The following is a 13,330-nucleotide window of genomic DNA, read 5'->3' as shown; positions in this document are numbered from 1 at the left end:
CATGATGAAACGGGCAAGTTATGTAGCAGCCTTTAAAAGAAAAGTCACATTTGTTTTGTTTTCTCCTGGATTCTTGTAAGTTCAAGAATTTATCAGATCATATTATTACCGTACATATGGTCAGTTAATGGTAGGGATGTCCCGATCCAGGTTTTTGCACTTCCGATCCGATACCGATATTGTTTTGCACTTCCGATACCGATACTGGCCGATACCTATCTGAGCATGTGTTAAAGTTTAAAGTTATTTAGCCTCCTTACTTAGTTGTCAGACTCATGTTGAAAAAGGTTTTAGTACTCTTGATAACAACTAGCCAGCTGAATTAGGTGAGTTTGAATAACACACAACGGTTGGTAACAAGAAACTGACCTGTTTATTCAGTGACAAACACAAAACATTATAAATAACAAACAGAAATGGCATAGTCAGTCAGTAAAACGTGCAAATAATATTGTAAACTAGAGCTGGGAATCTTTGGGCACCTAACGATTCGATTACGATTACGATTCAGAGGCTCCGATTCGATTATAAAACGATTATTGATGCACCCCCCTCCTTTTTTTTTTTTTTTTTTTTTTTTTTTTTTTTTTTTATGTTTTGTACATTAGTTCCAAAATTGTTCAAAAATACTCTCTGGCTAAACCACACTACTATTTCAGTATCAAGTTAACATATAGCAGTAAACAAATATACAAAAATAACATTAAATAAAAAAATTCCAGTCCCCATTCTGTATCAGCAGCTTTAAACTACATTCAATTAATTTAATGTTGTGAATCAACGATTAAATTTGTTAAAATTGCTCCCGTCATTCCATAATTTCCCTTTTGTCTACTTTCGACATGTGAAAGTTTTAAAACTATTTTAAGGGTACAACAGCACAAAGTGCTAGGCATAATTATTGATCAACGCCTAAACTGGAAGCCTCATATAGATAGACTGAGAAACAAAATTGCTCGGAGCATCTCAATTCTCTATAGAGCACAAAACATGCTAGACACGAGGGCTCTCCAAACCCTATACTGCGCACTCGTCCTTCCACATTTCAGTTACTGCTTGGAGATCTGGGGACGAACTTATGAAACGCACCTCAACCCACTCTGTGTTCTCCAAAAGAAAGCCATTAGAATTATTCATGGAGCTTCCTACAGAGCACACACCAACGAGCTTTTCATCAAGTCCAAAACGCTGAAATTTCATGACTTGGTCGACTACAAAATCGCTCAAATGATGTATAAAGCCAACACATACAGTCTTCCAGCAAATTTGCAAGCTTTATTCTGCATTAAAGAATCCTCCTACAATCTGAGAGTATCCCGAACTTTTTCCTACCAGTCCATTAGGACTAAAATGAAAACTTTTTCCGTTGTAAACACGGGGGCTCGACTATGGAATACATGTGATGCAGCACTAACGAATATAAACTCATTACACTTCTTCAAAATAATGTATAAGAAAAGCAAAATAAGCCAGTACATCGCCCAGACATAACAATAACAGCACACACTATACAGATAAGAATGTCCTCACACCAAACCAGGCTTAAGGCCAGGGACAACTAGTAATGATATAACAATCTGGGACGCGCCCCGCATCTAAATCACATTACGGACTCTGCTTCTGCAACGTACAAGCTGAGCTTCCTCCGGAGGAAATTATGGAACTGGTTAACTGGGCCCTGAGTTCAATGGATGGAATATTCTCTACTATGCGACCCTCCTCTGGACAAAGACCTTGCCCGGTCACCACCTTCACGTCTGGATATGTGGAGGACGCTTGGGGTAAATGGAGACCGCTATGCCTAACGTCCCTCCTGATAGAAGACGCTGAAGATGTGTACATCTTTGGCACACTGCTGGCGCTTGCCTTCCTGATGCTACTGGCTGCTCTCTGGGTTCGTCGCTTCTCGATCAGGATGAAAAACCAACTCCACGACGCAGCTGAGATTGTTCGACGCAACGGCGACCAGTTGGCCCAGTTAATGAAGGAACAGGCGATGCTAAGCGACGCTGCCACACGACTGGCCGCAAAGATTGACGTGGAGCTGCGTGATCAAGAGAGATTCGCTCGTGCCAACCGGGCCAGAGATGACGATGACTAAACTCCTAAGGGGATGCTGACAACAAATCAACGTGGACGCAACTCAGGCGGGCCTCCACAACACCCCTAGCTGTCACCACTCACCAATCAAGGACATGGACTGATTGAAGTTACATAAATTTAATTGTGAAATTGCCATGCAAATTAATGACTTTTTGAACAATAGGCGCTAGACTGTCATTGGACTGATCATGAGCTGTTGCTTGTGCGACCTTGGTGGAAGGGGGACGGGTCCCGATAAGCTTTGGCTTTTTTTCCGTTCCCTTTGTCATGTCTCTTTTCATCTTCTGGGAGAAACAATATTTTTTATCTTTTTTTCTTCCTTTCATTTCTTCCCTTATTACATGATTTAATGCTGATGATGATGATGTTGATGTGATGATGATGATGACAAATGACAATGACAATAAATTCAAATTCAAATTCAAAGATAGATTCAAGTCAATATTTTACCGATTTAGGAGTATTTTAGATAAAAAGTTAATTAGGTTTGCTTGGAAGGTTCGCTACAACAGCCTTGCAGGGAGGTGTACTGCTTTAAGATGGCGGCCGTTTATAACGCCCGCATCTAGCTTTTTGTAGATGTGCTGCTAACACTGCCAAATCTTTATTGCATCTAGTCCTATATAAATGATATCCACCGTAACATTATATGGATGTACTTTGGAGCAGCTTTTCGGCAGCAGTCAGGTATGTTGTTGTGTTTTTTTATCTCGTTGCATGAGTTGAGCTAGAGCCGTGAGTTGCGCATTGGCATTACCCGAGGGGCCGGGTAATGGGAAGCATGCTGTTTAGCTACTCTCGCTCCGTTCCGTCCCGAAGACCGCGCGGCGCGCTGAGTGTTGTGTACTTCCGCTTTACTTCGCATATTTCAATAATTGGAATTTGGATGTTTGTGAATCGTTCTCTAATCTTCCAGGGCCGAATCGCGAATAATCTAAGAAACGGAAATTTTGCACACCTCTATTGTAAACAGTCTTAAAAAAGCAAAATACACCAACAACCTCAGTGGAAAATCCCACAAATCCCCCAAGCTATTAGATGCTTTTAATGTTTCGTGCATTAGTTACAAAAATTGTATAAAAAGCCTCTCAGGTTTAAATAAACAACTATTTCACGATCAAGTTAACATTTTAAAACAGTAAATAAAATACTCAAGTCCCCATTCTGTATCAGCAGCTTTAAACTACATTCAATTCATTTCATTTTGCGAATCAACTGTTGTTAAAATTGCTCCCGTTATTCCATAATTTCCCTTCTGTCTTCTTTCGACATGTGAAAGTTTTAAAACTGTTTCGAAGATGGATTCAAGTCAAGATTTTGCCGATTAAGGAGTATTTTAGATAAAAAGTTAATTATCTTCGCTTGGAAGGTTCACAACAGCCTACTAGGGAAGTCTCCTGCTTTAAGATGGTGGCTGTTTACTAACGCATCTGGTTTTCCCTACTTCAATGTTGCTAACGCAGTCGAGTCTGTCGTTTTGCATCTAGTTCTATATACATATGATTTCTATTATCTCCAGTAAAACGACGTCGACGTTGACGTTGTTTGTAGTGGGTGTCAGCAGCAGTCAGGTATTCTTGTGTTTTTTATCCAGCGGCATGAGTTGAGCTAAAGCCGTGAGTTGAGCATTGGCATTACCCGGGTGTATGACAAGCATTATGTTTACTTTCGGGACGCAATGCGGTCCCGAAAGTACCGCATTGCACCGAAAGTACCGAAAGTAAATGGGAAACTGACCGCATTGCGTCCCGAAGACCGCTCTGTGTATTAGTTCCCCTTGACATATTTCAATAATCGGAATTTGGATATTTGTGAATCGTTCTTGAATCTTCCACGGCCGAATCGCTAAGGATGTAATGACGGCTGGGCATGTTGTACGGTGGTTCTAATTGTTGGATGGTGCGTCTTTACTCACGTGAGATAATGGCTCGTCATACAGAATGAATTCTTCGGCAATGACTCTTGTTATTCCCTGGGCTTTGGGACTGTCGAGTGCCAGTTTGTCACGCATAGCAAAAGTTTCTGCCAGTGTTAGTTGCGTAGGACCTTTCTTTTTGTGTTCGGTTTTCTTAACATACTCCTCATATTGTTTGTGGTGGTATGTCGCTACATGCTTGATTAGGTTGGTTGTATTAAAACTTCTTATAGCTTTACCACTACGCTTGACTCTATTGTGGCATATGTTGCACTCTGCCTCTTCTTCTTTGTCGTCCTTAAAGGTGAAATGATCCCACACAGCTGACATTTTTACCGATGAAGTCTCTCAGTAAATTGGGAGACGGTAGTGTAAATGTAGTGTGTTGAAGGTGTGCCGTAAAATGCGGACCGGATTTTAGGGAAACCGAAGCAAAAACTGGAATGGATTATGTAAATCAGTGCGGACCGGACTTTTAAAAAAACCAAAAAAAAACTGGACGGGAAGTGTGGATCGGAATTTTTTCCCTGTCCCGATACCGTTGCGAATTTTTTTGCCCATATCGGCGTCCGATCCGATCCAAATATCGGATCGGGACATCTCTAGTTTACGGTAATGTTTTGGACTATCAATGTGCTATACTTGTACTGTGTTTCACCAGTCAGTAAAATGACATTTCTGTAGTTGTACACGAGCTCTGTTTTCTTGTATTCTTCTATTTAGTGGTGCTAAAATTAGGGTGCGCGTTATACACTGGTACAATAATTTTCCCTAGATTTTACAAGTAAATTTGGGGTGCGCGTTATACACTGGTGCGCCTTATATTCGGGAAATTACGGTACATGTTAAAATCTTTGTCATTGGGATTGCTTTTCTCCTTAGCACAGGACTTCTTTTTTCTTTCTTTCAGAAAGAAACCTGACCAATACGCGGGGTCTGAAAGGCAAATTGTTGTTGGATTATCTTTAAATACTCGCTACTTTTTTAGCAGAATTCTAGCTTTGTATAGGCTAATGTTCCTATTGTTGAAAGCACAAAGGTGTGTAATAAACAACTAGCACATTTATATTATGCATTTTGTTTTCTTACTGTACCAAAAATGAACCGAACCGTGACCTCAAAACTGAGGTGCGTACCGAACCGAGATTTTTGTGTACTGTTACACCCCTAAAGGAAACACATCTATATTAAACACTGTAAACGTGAGCATTGCTACATTGAGGCTAATGGGGGAAAAAAGACAACCTACTTCAGGCTGCTATAAAACATTGACAGTCTTCTCCAAAACGCAAACTTGCATTTAAAAGGTAACACTTCAAACATGAAAAATCGCTGATTCAACAGCATTTGCAAACGTAAAAAAAAAGAAAAGAAAAAAAAGATTACTGACACCACATTCAATGGTAAATGGTGTTATACTTATATAGCGCTTTTCCACCTTTCAAGGCGCTCAAAGCGCTTTACACTATCTCACTATTCACCTACTGGTGACGCAGATGACAAAAATAGCTTTTTTGCGGAGTTTAAAGCTTACTATAAGCGGTTTAGCGACCGTACTTCCGATAAACATTTCAAAATAAATGCATGTCATGTTCGTCATATGAATAACAATTTCTGGAGTAAATCCCACATGCTTCAGAATTCAGATTCTAAACTAAGAATAGCTTCAAAATGAAAAATCTGATTAGCAATGAATAATTATTATACTGCTATTATCCTATCCTATTATAGGATCCTAGTAGTATCCTATAATAATAATGCTAGATTTTTTTTTTTTTTTAAGAATTGTTTTGAATCATGTTGGAAAGGCGAAGTCTGTGTTCTGAATGTTTACATTCCATTCTTTTGCACTAGTTAACAGCATTTGACATTGTTAATTTGTGATTCATTGTTATTTACATCTTTATTTGTATTTTAATAAAGAACTTAAGTGTTCCAAAATATTTTTCTGAATTAATAAGCGTCATCAAAAATTTCATTACTAAAGTAGAAAAAAAGGGGGTGGGGGGTTCTTAGCTTAGTCGACTAATTGTAAAAATCGGCAGCTGACTAGTAGGGAGAAAATTTGTGGTTTGGGACAGCCCCAGTTATACGGTTTACCGGAACAGATTTTCTCCACATTCTTTTCAACTTTTCAACCCCTGACCCATTTTCATACCTGTATTCATTGTGTATTGTAATGTCCGTAACAAAGCACGCCGCCCCTTAAGACTGGGGAGCTGTGACATAGGGGCAGGCGAGTTGGGACAATGGACGAGATAACAGTCGCATGTCGCAGCAGCCCGCTGTTATTTTGTTATTGTTTGTTATTGTTGCCACCATTAAAGTGCCTATGATGGCAAAAAACATTTTTATTTCATATTTTCTACGGTATTTTATGCTCCTGAATGAAATGGACCGCTTGGATGTGCATTGAAGTGATCAATATATTTAGTTTTTTGAATCCTGCGCCATGAAAATGAGCGACTTCCTGTTTTGACGAGGACAGCTAATGGGGCATTAGCGGGATAGTCATCTTCTGTATACAGCCACATACTACAGTATGCAGAACGACTGCGGATTCAGCTGGTTTTGCCGATTGATTTGTGTATTTTTCGCGTCACGCCAGCCAAACGACTGCAGAAAAATGTTGCTGCACCAGAGAGAGGCGTGTGAGCCTTTTTGGGGTTCCAAAGGGTTCCCATTCACTGGTGGATATTGGCCAAAACAAGCCCGATTACTGTGGGACCATTGGACTTAAGAGGAAGTGAGTAAACATCGTGTTTTGTATTATGTCTAATACTGGGCTCATTTTGATACGTAGGTGGCTTGCATTTTGGGGCTGACATGCTCCTTGTCCACTCGGCTGATGACTGGAGGCTTGTAGCACCCCGAACCGGGAGACCACTATCCTCGGCTTGTTGCCCTCTTCATATGCCTGGTGTTCTGTCAAATTTTCCACCCGATCACAAATTGCAACTTTGTTTTAAAAATGGCTACTGTCGTATAAGCCTGTCGCAATATGCAATAATTCCATTTATCGCGCGATATATAAAAATGAAGGCGGTAACTTTTCCGCTGCGATTTATCGCCTCGCGTGCACGTGTGTGCGCGCGTGCGGCAGACGTGCTGTTAAAAGTTCGTTCCAGGTCCGGCAAAAACTAGCGCCGGAGCCAATCTTTCCCATTATATCCTATTGTTCAACGTATACCGGCCGCGTCAGTGCTCCGGAGTGACTGTGGACCATCTATGGCGCGCCGGTGTTGTTGACGTGTGGGCGCTCCCGTCAGGAGTGACATTTCACGAGGGGCGGCTATTTTTCGGCACAACGCTGGATATTTACAACGAAGTCCGCCAAAACATTGTTACCGACTTGGCTGCTACGAATACCCTCACTTTGACAATGAACAGCTGAATGAAATTAAGAGCGCTGTGCTTTTAACTCGTCCTGTATACGAAAGCCCTCATATGCTGGTGTTGTGTAGTAATGAGCAGACGTGACTTCAGCGACGCTTGCTAACTTTTTTAATGCGCGGTTGCCTGCACACACTAGATATCATGAAATGGCAAACTAGATGTACTACCTGCCATGCCATTGGCTACGTGAGCCCAGAGTGATTATGGGACATGTAGTCCATATACTACATCGATGAATTCTAAACTGTCATTTGTCACATGAGGTTAAGAAGGCCAAATCAATCCATACCAGTGACTATAGATAATGTTGCAAATATTGTTAATTCAGTATGTGACTCAGATGGATTCGGACCATAAATAGGATGTCTTGCTCATGTAGTAAACCTAGCTAGTAAGAGAGCTGTAGCAATCAACGGTGTGCCCTGCCTCACTTTACAAACAATAAAGCTTGTTCTCAGCACTTTTATACAAATTTTTTTCATATCAGTAAGAAGTAAGCACATAAATATTATGCACTAAAATGCATGTTTATATGATGGCAATTTAATTTTTGCTCGTTAGCAAAAAAAAAAAAAAAAAAAAAAAATACAATTGTTATATATATTTTTTTACAGAGCATTAAATGTATTGAATCGGATCGAAAATCGTGTCCCTTGTATCAAAATTCGTACCGAACAATGACTTAACTGTATCATTGCATCCCTATGGAACACCATTGCAGAAGCTATGACGGGAAAAGTTTTCATTTTTCTAAATGCTGAAGTTGTTAAGTGCAAATTTTTTTTTTTTTTTTTAAACACATTTTATTTATTCTGTGTTTCTGTGCGGTATCAATATTGTTTTTTACTTAAGAGGTATGGTCTATTGTTTTTAGTTGTGATTTCTTAAAAAGTATATTTGAATTTAAGAGTAAATATTTATCGGGTTTAAATGGGTGTACTTCATCTATTAATATATACTGTATTCGCACTGTGTTATTGTAAATTGGTTTAAAAATGGGGGGGGGGGGCGCAATAATATCGCATATCGCAATAATTTATGAGAATAATTATCGCACACTAAAATTTGTTATCGAGACAGGCCTACTGTCGTACGCACTTTAAGTGGGTAAGCCAACACCTACTCCTCTCCTTCTTCCACCCATCCGGGGCATGTCTTTTGGATCGGACTTTTGGGCGAGAGTGAGCCGTGGACGGCAGTCTTGGACGGAACAGCAAGTTTGAATTAATTTGTGCCGAGAAGCGAGGCCCAAAATAGAGCCTTGCTCTATTTTCAGAGCGCCGCCGCGCTAACGTCAACAACGCATCCAATAGCTGAGGGGCAAGCGTACTTATATATCTGTGCTATCAGGCTGTTTCGGTTGACAGATACGCAATCATGGCTGACGAAACCTTGATAAATGTGTTTTTTCCCCCTAGTTTCACATGCTCTTGGACAGTTGAAAAATGACTCTTACCTCTCCTTGCTAAGTTAAATGGTACCTCGATGTTCGTTTATGTGGAAATGTAGTTCACAAACAAACAGCAAAAAAGTATTCACCTTCTCACCGAAACTAGTAACTCTTTGCATGCGTATTAGAATTTCCCCCTACTCCTTGAAATGGGTCCTTTAACATAAGGACTATTGTTGTTGTGGTAGTTTAGTACTGTTGATTTCAATTTATTAGCACACACATTCATATTCACAAAGTGTACATCATCTAATAATGCTGAGCTAGGATCATGTGTGAGTTAGGTCTCCTTAAGAAGCTACTCAAAGCTTATAGCCAGGAGCCTTCGTACATTAAGACAATCATAAGAAAAATTATAAGAGCAGAAAGGGTGAATTATCACATATTATAGTATCCTCATACAATAACAGACAAAATTTCACAATACACACACACACTCAAAGAAATAATTCCCTTGAAGAGGAGAATTTATAACCTCGATATGTTGTAATTTTTATATTTACTGATCAGAATGCTTTTTAGCATCGTTTTAAAGTTTGAGATGGATTTCAACACTTTTAGTTTGTCGTCGAGCTCATTCCAAATTAGGGCCAAATAAAAGGAAAAACAAAAGGACTACGGCACGTAAGTTGTACTATGGCTACGAGAAAAAAAGTATTACAAAGGGTGACAAAGCTGTAATTAGCTGCGTTATTTACGTACATCTACTGTCTCTGAGAGCTACGACATTAGCCTGGCAAATGAAATATTTCAAATAGATCTTTATGTTTATGGTCGTTATGGTTCTTCTTGGGGGAAAATGTGTGTGTGTGTGTGGGGGGGCTAATCTCATTTATCATGATATGACGCAATTTCGCCATGGTCGACATGGTGAGGCTGTCCGAGCCCGATGCAGCCCTCCACCACAGCTTCAAAGAATCCCAGGGGAAACCCTGGATTTATTTATTTCATCTATTATTTATTCTTCATTTTGGGGACATTCTTCACGTCCTTTTCAGCAGAGGAAGGTAGAGTAGACCAAAATTTAAATCAGGTAAAAGTATTAATCTGAAAAATAATACTCAAGTCATGATTAAATTGTAACGGCTATTTTTTTTAAACATAAAAAAAAATGTCAATGCACAATGACTAACAGCCAATCGGTGCATCGTTGTCATGGGAATGAAAGCCCAGAATGCATCTGGTACGTGCTCGTATATACACTCTCGCTCTCTCAGCCAGTCTACCCTCATGGCCTACCAGCTGCATAGACGGTCCATAAAATATATCATTGGTCTTCTTGTGTTTTGCAGATGTCAGTAAATATCTTGGTCCTGAGTGGCAGGAGTCAGAGTCTCCTGGCGTAAAAGAGAAAGTTGAGCACCTGCAAATGAAACAGGAAGAGCCAGAGCACCCTCAACAGCAAGAGAGAGAAGTACAACCTCCAATCAAAAAGGAGGAGGTAGAGATGCCATACGTTAAAAAGAAGGACGTTATCACCATGTCAAGTGGTGAGCCCTTGAATAGCAAGTACGGTCCGAGTGAGGCCAGTAGAGGGACTGAGCCTCCAGGCAGCAGCTCAACAGAAGGATTGCAAGCACACATTTTCATCGCACCATCAGATAGAAATGGAACCACGTCACATTCGCCTTACAAAGAAGATGGTCATAAGAAATCGCACCGTAGAAAAACCTTTGCTAATAACGATACTTGCCGTATGCATATGAGGAGCCACACTGATGAAAATCCTCTTGTCTGCTCAGTTTGTGGAAAAAGATTCAGTCATAAGAGTGCCTTGAAAGTACACACAAGAACCCACACTGGTGAAAAACCTTTTTCCTGCTCAGTTTGTGGTCAAAGATTCACTCGAATTCACCACTTAAAAGTACACACAAGAACCCACACTGGCGAAAAACCTTTTTCCTGCTCAGTTTGTGGTCAAAGATTCACTCAAATTCACCACTTAAAAGAACACACAAGAACCCACACTGGTGAAAACCCTTTTTCCTGCTCAGTTTGTGGTCAAAGATTCACTCAAATTCACCACTTAAAAGAACACACAAGAACCCACACTGGTGAAAAACCTTTTTCCTGCTCAGTTTGTGGCCAAAAATTCACTCAGAAGAGCAGCTTAAAAGTACACACAAGAACCCACACTGGTGAAAAACCTTTTTCCTGCTCAGTTTGTGGTCAAGGATTCAGCCGCAAGAGTACCTTAGAAGTCCACACAAGAACCCACACTGGTGAAAAACCTTTTTCCTGCTCAGTTTGTGGTCAAGGATTCAGCCATCAGGGTAGCTTAAAAGTCCACACAAGAACCCACACTGGTGAAAAACCTTTTTCCTGCTCAGTTTGTGGTCACCGTTTCACTGAAAAGAAATCCTTACAAATACACACAAGAACCCACACTGGTGAAAAACCTTTTTCCTGCTCAGTTTGTGGTAAAAAATTCTCTAAAAAAGGCAACTTGAAAAAGCACACAAGAACCCACACTGGTGAAAAACCTTTTTCCTGCTCAGTTTGTGGTCAAGGATTCAGCCGCAAGAGTACCTTAGAAGTCCACACAAGAACCCACACTGGTGAAAAACCTTTTTCTTGCTCAGTTTGTGGTCAAGGATTCAGCCATCAGGGTACCTTAAAAGTCCACACAAGAACCCACACTGGTGAAAAACCTTTTTCCTGCTCAGTTTGTGGTCACCGTTTCACTGAAAAGAAATCCTTACAAATACACACAAGAACCCACACTGGTGAAAAACCTTTTTCCTGCTCAGTTTGTGGCCAAAAATTCACTCAGAAGAGCAGCTTAAAAGTACACACAAGAACCCACACTGGTGAAAAACCTTTTTCCTGCTCAGTTTGTGGTCAAGGATTCAGCCGCAAGAGTACCTTAGAAGTCCACACAAGAACCCACACTGGTGAAAAACCTTTTTCCTGCTCAGTTTGTGGTCAAGGATTCAGCCATCAGGGTACCTTAAAAGTCCACACAAGAACCCACACTGGTGAAAAACCTTTTTCCTGCTCAGTTTGTGGTCACCGTTTCACTGAAAAGAAATCCTTACAAATACACACAAGAACCCACACTGGTGAAAAACCTTTTTCCTGCTCAGTTTGTGGTAAAAAATTCTCTAAAAAAGGCAACTTGAAAAAGCACACAAGAACCCACACTGGTGAAAAACCTTTTTCCTGCTCAGTTTGTGGTCAAGGATTCAGCCGCAAGAGTACCTTAGAAGTCCACACAAGAACCCACACTGGTGAAAAACCTTTTTCTTGCTCAGTTTGTGGTCAAGGATTCAGCCATCAGGGTACCTTAAAAGTCCACACAAGAACCCACACTGGTGAAAAACCTTTTTCTTGCTCAGTTTGTGGTCAAGGATTCAGCCATCAGGGTACCTTAAAAGTCCACACAAGAACCCACACTGGTGAAAAACCTTTTTCCTGCTCAGTTTGTGGTCACCGTTTCACTGAAAAGAAATCCTTACAAATACACACAAGAACCCACACTGGTGAAAAACCTTTTTCCTGCTCAGTTTGTGGTAAAAAATTCTCTAAAAAAGGCAACTTGAAAAAGCACACAAGAACCCACACTGGTGAAAAACCCTTTCCCTGCTCAGTTTGTGGTCAAGGATTTGATCACAAGGATCGGTTTAAGAGACACGTGTGTGTGTTGGTGTGAGAAGCAGTGGGCAATGACTCCTTTGCCTGTTATCCATGCTGCCTTTATCAAATTTTGCACGCAGGTCAATTGTAGAGTTTCCTCAAATCTTGTTGAGGATTGGCACTTTTGGTGCTTTCAAAAGTGCTTTGACAATCCTTGTATAATGTGGATCCACACTATTGCCAAAAGTATTGGCTCACCCTCCCTCAATCTCTCTTCCCCTTTAAGAAAACTAACAATGGGCTGAAGTATCTTGGCATAGTTGTGACAAAATCTCCGTCTGAACTATTTTCAAAAAATTTTAAACCTCTTCTTGACCGTTGTAAATTAAATTTAACTAAGTGGTCCACACTTCCCTTGTCATTACTGGGTCGCGTCAACCTCATTAAAATGACAATACTACCTCGTTTTCTTTACGTATTCGAACATGTTCCCCTAGTTGTACGCAAATCTTTTTTCACTACACTTGATAAGATGATTAACTCTTTCCTCTGGGGGGGTAAACAAGCTCGGATTAAAAGATCGACCCTTCAGCTCCCTAAATCTCTTGGAGGTCTGGCTTTACCCGACTTCCGCCGATACTACTGGGCTAGTAATATTAGAAAGATTCTTTACTGGAATGCGGGCGTATCATACAATCGACCTCTCTGGGCGCGTATGGAACTAGCATCCGCACGTTTCTCACTGTGGTCGGTGGTTTGTGCACAGTTACCTTTTCCCATTAAAGACACATCACAGAATTTTACAGTCCTTGAGACCTTAAAGATATGGAGACAATTCAGGGAACAGTTTGGCCTGCATACCGGATCTAGACTAGCTCCGGTTAACCAAA

The 13,330-nt window shown here is 40.6% G+C and overlaps 1 protein-coding gene across 1 annotated transcript in view; it reads left to right on the top strand.

The window, feature by feature from the left end:
• Positions 1 to 12,517, top strand: part of LOC130928670 (zinc finger protein 585A-like) — a 46,352-nt gene extending 33,835 nt beyond the window's left edge. Inside the window, exon 4 of the mRNA XM_057855388.1 lies at positions 10,157 to 12,517. Coding sequence (XP_057711371.1) covers positions 10,157 to 12,516 — 2,360 coding nt within the window. The 3' untranslated portion in view covers position 12,517. The remainder of the gene's footprint in view (positions 1 to 10,156) is intronic.
• Positions 12,518 to 13,330: the final 813 nt, after the last annotated feature.

The sequence above is a fragment of the Corythoichthys intestinalis genome, chromosome 13 (assembly GCF_030265065.1).
Source record: "Corythoichthys intestinalis isolate RoL2023-P3 chromosome 13, ASM3026506v1, whole genome shotgun sequence".
In the NCBI taxonomy this organism is placed as follows: domain Eukaryota; kingdom Metazoa; phylum Chordata; class Actinopteri; order Syngnathiformes; family Syngnathidae; genus Corythoichthys; species Corythoichthys intestinalis.
Note: the sequence above shows the minus strand (reverse complement) of the source record. Positions and strands in the feature narration are given on the sequence as shown.